This window comes from Palaemon carinicauda, chromosome 4 (genome assembly GCF_036898095.1).
Source record: "Palaemon carinicauda isolate YSFRI2023 chromosome 4, ASM3689809v2, whole genome shotgun sequence".
Lineage (NCBI taxonomy): Eukaryota > Metazoa > Arthropoda > Malacostraca > Decapoda > Palaemonidae > Palaemon > Palaemon carinicauda.
In genome coordinates this window covers 48,536,983-48,545,842 of record NC_090728.1, presented here as the reverse complement: position 1 = coordinate 48,545,842, position 8,860 = coordinate 48,536,983, and the positions used below count along the sequence as shown (strand labels likewise).

The window sequence follows — 8,860 nt, the reverse complement described above, 5'->3', positions numbered from 1 at the left end:
TAGTTGGTGCTTTATTTTTATTACAAGGCTGCCTGACAGCAGGGGACTTAGAGCTCGGATCTAGGGAGATTCGAAGGATACCGACAGGGGGGAAAGGGGGCTAATTTCAGGGTAGGAGGGAAGTAAAAAAAAGGGAGATAACTGGAGGTCACACGCTGTCTACTATAATTGGTTGTATGTTGATAACTCCAAGCTATTGATTTCAATGTCTAGGATTTCTCATGTTTATGCAAATGCTCCTTGTTATTAACTGATAAAACTTATATATACAAATAATGTTTGTAGGTATAACGCACACATTGTGAATCTTGCTTATATACAAAATATCAAATACATGGTTGGCAAGGTATGCAATAAAAAAAACTAGTAATATTTATTGAGAGAATGCATCTGTTTTGAACGGTAACACGGTAAACGAATGCAAGAATAAGTTAAGACAAGATCAGAAAAACTTTCTAAACGTTAGAATAATTCGCTCTACCCAAGAGTAAATCACTGTTAATCCTGGAGTAAATAGTCTCTACGGGTGGACTAAAAAGTCTTTGAGACCTCTAAAATCCTTGTAACTCCTGTCAATAAGGTTACACAATTTAAATATCTGGATGTATCAGGATTCTATACAGTACTTGACCATGCATTTCATCCTATATTATAAGATAGTATAAGTCCTTACAATAAGCATTGAAGACTAAACTTCAATACAACAAAAAATGGTTTTTCTACTTCCGTTATTAATAGATTGTTATCTCTGCTTTTACAGGCTATCGTATACGAGGGTCAGGATAAGAACCCAGAGATGTGTAGAGTTCTTCTCACGCACGAAGTTATGTGCAGGTAAGTGTTGTTGTTTTATCATTTTTTAGTCTCAATTGTTAAATATATACTGTACATTATACAGGATTTGGAATGATGTTTGTCTCGATACATTGGTGAAGAATTTAAAATTTGGGGGGTAAAGAACTAGCTAAAGAAGCCACTTGATTTTTTCCTTGCACTTTATTTCAAAGTTTGCGTACTATTGCTCAAAATCGTGATAACACGCAAGCTTGAAGCCTTTTCGTTGGCTTCCACACCACTTTTCGTTATGTTACAATCATCTGGGAACGCCATGTTTCACATTCGCGTTTTGCGCTGTCGCTGATCAAGTAAGTCTTTTAACAACTAGAAAAAAATTGGGTTTGTAATTAACACTAAAATTATGGAATTTTAGGCGAACTGATGAGGTATGGTGGTGATAGTGTTACTTGTTAATCAGGGTTTGTGAGGTATGTCTGACCATTGAAAGAAGGAAGAACAATATGGGTTAAGACAGGGTTAAATCAACTGATACTGTTTGCCTTAAAACCGTTTATGAGAAATGAAACGCAAAAGAAAACAAGTTTTGTGTACCATACACTGACCTTGAGAAAGATTGCTTATATAGCACAAAGTAAAGGGTAATGTGGAGTGTACTGACGGTAATTGGAAGGAAATTTAAAGTGTTTAATGAAATCAAGTTACTAGTATCTGCGGACGATACATTGATTATTTGAGTAAAAGTTGATTTCAGACACAATTGTGCTACATCTTGGATGTTCAATACTTTTATTGATGGAGTGATGAAAAAATCGGATAAAAGAAGTTAGATGTTGCAAATATGGAGGATTCTAAACAAGTACATCAATGTAGATTGGAGTGGGTAATGTCCCTGAAGATCAATAATTGGTTAGTGTATGTGAAAAGAAACTCGTGAAAGTTGAATGAACTAAAATTTTGAGCTAGAATAAAACCTAAGGGTAAATTTAAATCAGGAAACTGTCAAAGAATTGGGATATTGATGAGGTTCATTTATACCTGTATTTACCCAAAAAAAAAAAAAAAACTACAGGAAGAGCGTAGAGGTGTTTCACAGAAACGATGAAGCAAGGAAGTAGCAGAGTGAGTGTAAGGGTTGTGGTGGCCAATTGGAAAAGTCCCTTCAAAGCGATCTCCCGAACTGGGGTTCAAGGAAGGTCGTCTGCTCAAGTTCGATAGTTTCTTGTAGTGTCTGCAACCACGCCATCCTTTTGAGTTAAGGATGGGTGGTTTGGAGAGCCTATAGATCTACCTGCTGAGTCATCAGCAGCCATTGCCTGGCACTCCCTGATCCTGGCTTGATGGAGAGAGGGCTATGGTTAGTTTCTAGGATATTGGTTGCTGTCCCTTGCCTTTGCTATTCATAAGCGGAATTTAGTGGGAGACTTGCAGTGACTTTGAAAACCAGTGAAGAAACTGGTCATGTGGAGAGAATGTAGATCCTTAGATTGGTAAAAAGTGTAGAATTTGGAAATTGTAAGAGGGAGGAGGAGAGGCCTACTTAGAAAGGAGAAATGAAAGGGTGGAGATTTTATACAAGAACGGCCTTAATGGACATGAGGGAGTCAATAAGGGTCAATTTTGCAACGTGTAGGGGAATTAAATGTATGGGCCTTTGGTCCTGATGTATGAAGTTTGTAACGAATGAGATATATATATATATATATATATATATATATATATATATATATATATATATATGTATATATATACATATATATATATATATATATATATTTATATATATATATATATATTTATATATATGTATATTTATATATATATTTATATATATATACATACATAATGTATATATATATATATATATATATATATATATATATACATACATAATGTATGTATGTATATAATATAGTATGTATATATAATACATATATGTATATATATATAATATATATATATATATATACATATATATATGTATTCATACATACACACACATATATATATGTATTCATACATACACACACATATATATATATATATATATATATATATATATATATATATATATACTGTATATATATAAATATATATATATATATATATATATATATATATATATATATATATATACATACACACATATACAGTACATACATACTCACACACATACATACATACCCATACGTGATACCCAATCCTAATCCGCCTTTTAATTTCCGGCTGGTTTACCAAACTAACACATCATGTGTGACCGTGGATATTCAGCTCATTCCTTTTTTTTGAATGGAAGTGATTTTAAGGCTATCGCTGCCATTAGCAATGAAGCGGCAAATATGAAAGAGCAGGGTCTACTGAGCGTCTGTCTAATTTGATTAGATTCTGGTTTTTTTTTATTATTTATTTATTCCATTTTGGCTTTTAATGCAACATTGGAGGTTGTAATTAGGTTTACAAGGTGTTTATATATATATATATATATATATATATATATATATATATATATATATATGTGTGTGTGTGTGTGTATATATATATATATATATATATGTATATAGATATATATATATATATATATGTATATAGATATATATATATATATGTATATAGATATATATATATATATATATATATATATATATATAAATAGACATACATATACTTATACATATACTGTGTATGTATATATATTATATTATATACATATATATATATATATATATATAATATATATAATATATATATATATATATAACGTGTGTGTGGTGTGTGTGTGAAATATCTTTTTTCATGTTAGTGTTTTTGAAATATTTTATTTTAATTGTTCATTACTTCTTATATCGTTTATTTGTTTCCTTATATCCTTTCCTCACTGGGATATTTTTTCCCTGTTGGAGCCCTTTGGCTTATAGCATCTTGCTTTTCCAACTAGGGTTATAGCTTATCTATAATAATATAATAATAATGATAATAATAATAATAATAATAATAATAATAATAATAATGATATAGGAAAATCTGTTTATATCTTTTTAGAATATTCGTCCGTATTTGCCCTAAAAGACGATGTTCACAGAATATCACCTGTTGTGGGCTCATTTAGTTGTATTAATGCAATATTGTAGGTATTAAATAGGTTTGCAAGGTATGCAATAAGAAAAGAAACTGATCTAAGTGGGTTTACAAGGTATGCAATAAGAAAAGAAACTGTTCTAAGTGGGGTTTACAAGGTATGCAATAAGAAAAGAAACTGTTCTAAGTGGGTTTACAAGGTATGCAATAAGAAAAGAAACTGTTCTAAGTGGGGTTTACAAGGTATGCAATAAGAAAAAAAATGTTCTAAGTAGGGTTTACATGGTATGCAATAAGAAAAAACTGTTCTAAGTAGGTTTACAAGGTATGCAATAAGAAAAAACTGTTCTAGGTAGGTTTACAAGGAATATAATAAGCTGTTCAAAGTAGGTTTACAAGATAAACAATAACAAAAACTAGTACTATTTATCGAGAGTATGCATCTGTATTCGCCCTAAAAGATGACGTTCACAGAATATCACCTGTTGTATGCAAGTGTCCGCGTGCGCCCATGTATAGACGTGTATGTATAGCGTCATGGCGCTGTGTATGTATGTATGTGTATGTATGTGTGTGTGTATGTACGTATCATGGCTTGGCGCACCGCCTGCCTTTGGATTATATTACAACAGACATAGAGAGGTAGCCGATCCCCCTCGCTTCCATTTTGAGTCCATTTTGGCCGCCCGGAAAGTGCTATTGAAAACAGAACCCAACTCTCGGTTTTAATTCATATTTAATTTTGCCCCTCATTCAGCTTCGCCATTCAGACCATAATCCTACATTTTACACTGAGGGAATACCAGGGAGAGAAACATACGTTCGTACGTACGTACATACACACACACAGGCACCAACGCCGTCGCTTGCATAAATTCGTACATGCACACACATACACATATGCCGAGAGGAGGAACGAGTGGACCACCAGTCTTGAGAGAGAGAGAGAGAGATAGAGAGAGAGAGAGAGATGAGAGAGAGAGAGAGAAGAGAGAGAGAGAGAGAGAGAGTTGATTTTGCTAAGCTGTTTCTACAATGTAACTGATTATTTTAGATTATTAAAACGAGAGAGAGAGAGGAGAGAGAGAGAGAGAGAGAGAGAGAGAGAGAGAGAGAGAGTTAATTTTTGCTAAGCTGTTTCTACAGTGAAACTGATTATTTTAAAATATTAGAGAGAGAGAGAGAGAGAGAGAGAGAGAGAGAGAGAGGGGGGGTGGTTGCTAAGCTGTTCGTACGGTGAAATTATGATTATTGTAAAGAATAGAAAACAGAGAGAGAGAGAGAGAGAGAGAGAGAGAGAGAGAGATTTGCTAAGCTGTTCGTACGGTAAAATTATGATTATCTTAAAGTATAGGAAACACAGAGAGAGGGAGAGAGAGAGAGAGAGAGAGAGAGAGAGAGAGAGAGATTTTGCTAAGGCATTCGCACAAAGAAACTAACTTGAATATATTAAACCGTAATTTTGTTTTGCCTTAATATTATTAGAATATACATCCAGACACTACTAATTAAAAAGAAAATTCAATTAGAAAAAAAGTGAGTATGGTTCTTTGACGCCATTAGAGGAACCGCCAAATTCGGAACTTGATAATGAATTGCATTTTTCCTCCGTCGTTCATTATTCTCAGTTTACCATGATGGTTTATCCATTCATGCTCATCTGGCAACTAGGTTCATCCATTCATGCTCATCTGGTAACCAGTAACCAGATCCATGCTTTCTCCCCTTGCGAGACCACCTGTATAGTGTATTCTTTTACACAAGAGCCCTGGTATAAACAGAAGCGTACCGCATGCGAAGTCATTAATTCTAGTCGCTATATTATTTGCAATATTGCAAGTCTTTATAACTGTAATATCTATCTGCAAACAGCTTTTTGTATTATGGGTGCATTTACAGTATCTATGCGGCTATGAGGTATTGGGTATTTGAAGAATTCAGCCATTTTGCATAATGAAAATATCAAACATTTTATGTTTTATCTTCCTACGGGCCAACCAAGGAAAAGGCCCGTGCCAACAAGTGTTGGCTATAATACTCCAACAACAACAATGTTTTATCTTCTGTTTGTTGTATTAAGATTCTGATAATTCCTGAATGGAGTTGCTTGGAAATTTGGGAATTGTTTTATATGGAGGTTAAAATCTTTCGGTATTATAGCTTTCAGAAATTGGAATTCACTTTTTATGGATAATCTATGTACGAAATCTTTTCTCGTTATTTGGAAGATACATTGAAACAAAGAAGTTATATATGATATCTTTTTGGAGCTTACCATGCAGTCTTTAATAATAAAAAGGGAAAAAATCCCATGGACAGACAGGACAAACAATGGAAAAAATCCCATTGACGGACAGGACAAACAGTGGAAAAATCCCATAGACAGACAGGACAAACAAGGGAAAATATCCCCTGGGCAGACAGGACAAACAATGGAAAAAATCCCATAGACAGACAAGACAAACAAGGAAAAATCCGGCAGACAGACGGGACAAACAAGGGAGAAAGCCCATAGACAGGGAGGACAAACAATGGAAAAAATCCCATGGACAGACATGACAAACAATGGAAAAAATCTCATAGACAGACAGGACAAACAACGGAAAAAATCCCATAGACAGAAAGAGGAAGGTACTGGAAGCCCACCTGTTCATTTCATTCGCACCGTTGCTCTGATAGGAATAATTTTGGTTATGCAGCGCCCTTTTGAAGATCGCATGTTTCCTTTTGAAAATGGTCAGTCAGTCATTCGTGCGAAAAAAAAGGACAGCACACTTTCTGCTTTCCTCTTCCACTCTTTGGGAAAAGACAACGATTGCAAAACGTAATGTTGGAACTTTCACCATTATATGTAATTCAGCGTCGGTGAAGGACCATTTTTGCTTTATTTGCCGTTAAATATTCCAGGGTATTTGGATTTCCTCGTATTTACCCATTCACTATAACATTTCGAGAGAGAGAGAGAGAGAGAGAGAGAGAGAGAGAGGAGAGAGAGAGAGAGAGAGAGAGAGAGAGAGAGAGAGATCGCTAGCACATCGTATTCCATTGGGAGAGAAAATTTTCGCATTGTTCTTAGGTATTTTGATTACATCGTTTTTATACATGGTTTTTACCCACTCATTGAGAGAGAGAGAGAGAGAGAGAGAGAGAGAGAGAGAGAGAGAGAGAGAGAGAGAGAGAGATCGCTAGCACACATCGTATTCCATTGGGAGAGAAAATTTTCGCAAAACGTTCTAAGGTATTTTGATTACATCGTGTTTATACATCGTTTTTACCCTCTCATTATCATTACGAGAGAGAGAGAGAGAGAGAGAGAGAGAGAGAGAGAGAGAGAGAGAGAGAGAGAGAGAGAGAGAGTTTTAAGTGCCCCGCGCACATTTATCCTAATCCATTGTGAGAGTAGAAAAGAAAGGAGCTCACCAAACCTTTTAGACGGGAGAGGTGGACGAACTCTAATAAGCAGCTTACGTTAGTGTCAAGTGTCACGAATATGTTGCCGATGTCTCCAGTGACCCGTTTTGTTTGTTTGTTTTTTTGTTTTATTGTATTTGCAAGGAATTGACTTATATATCGGTTATATTAATATGAATTAGATTTCTCTTGCTTGAGGGTACACTCGGGCACACTATTTTATCTTATTTCTCTTCCTCTTATTTCTCTTCCTCTTGTTTTGTTAGTTTTTATCATTTATATGAGAGATATTTATTTTAATGGTGTTACTGTACTTAAAATATTTTTATTTTTCCTCGTTTCCTTTCCTCACGGGCTATTTTCCTTGTTGGAGCCCATGGGTTTATAGCATTGTGCTTTTCTAACTAGAGTTGCAGCTTAGCAAGAAATACTACTACTACTACTACTACTACTACTAATAATAATAATAATAATAATAATAATAATAATAATAATAATAATTAATTGAAGATTGTATTATTTCCATAGGGATATCTAAGGCCGTTAATTTCTTAGCCTCTAGTATTGCCTTAGATTTCTCCAATCGATGCTTAACCAACTTAAATTATCTAATCAAAATGCAATACGAATATTTTAGAATACTGTTATTCCATCATTTAAGCTTGAGTGACCAAAGAACACCCCCCCCCTTTTTTATGTATAATTTACGAATGAGAAATATATTTTTTCCATGTAATCTTTGTAACAAATTTTTGGCCTTCTAGTTTTCTAGTTTTTAGGCTTTTCGAATATTGTTGCTGTGTAGTAACTGATCACGTATGCCTTCAAAGCAAGTAGTAACAACTTATAAGAAAAATGAAGGTTATTAGAGAACGGTTTCGGCGGTACAAAGCTATTTAGCAATTTGCATGATAACCTTACTCCCAGGTGAGATAATTTCTTCATTCCTTGAGAGAGAGAGAGAGAGAGAGAGAGAGAGAGAGCGTGTGATTATTTTTCGGCCATTATATTCGCAATTACCGACGCATGCTCTTTCGCGTGCAAAATTACGCTAAGCGGAAGTCGCAGGAGATTTCTATCCTTTTGTGCCTGGAATTTCCTCTTAAACATGAGGACTACTTACTCTCTAGCTTTGGGAGCAATTAAAAAGACCCTGATTGCAGTAAATTAGGCTTTAATGTTTCTCATTACGACAAATACAACCAAGATTTTTTTGACTTGAACATTACTTGTTCAAGGACGTAATTCAGTTAATAATAATGACTCCAGTTCCTCTTGAGACAGAAAATTCGTCGAGTGGAATTCTCGACCAATTCCATATCAAAGAGAAATCATGATTTAGAAATAAACAATATCAATAATAAGAATCTTAGCCATTACATCATCTAGATTCTAGCCCCTTGAGAGCTCGGTCTTAGCGTAAGTATTTAAAAGTTGTTACTTGCCAAAGAGCTTTTGTCAAGATGAAGGTTGGCTTGTCAAGATGAAGGTAGCTGACCGCCAGTATTTAATAGATGTTACTTACCACATAGCTCTTGTCAAAATAAAGGTAACTGACCGCCAGTATTTTAAAAAAAAT

At 34.4% G+C, this 8,860-nt stretch overlaps 1 protein-coding gene across 1 annotated transcript in view; it reads left to right on the top strand.

Annotated features, from left to right (window-relative positions):
• Positions 1-762: 762 nt before the first annotated feature.
• Positions 763-8,860, top strand: part of kn (EBF transcription factor knot) — an 86,992-nt gene continuing 78,894 nt past the window's right edge. Inside the window, exon 1 of the mRNA XM_068372225.1 lies at positions 763-834. Within this exon, the coding sequence (XP_068228326.1) occupies positions 797-834 (38 nt within the window). The 5' untranslated portion in view covers positions 763-796. The remainder of the gene's footprint in view (positions 835-8,860) is intronic.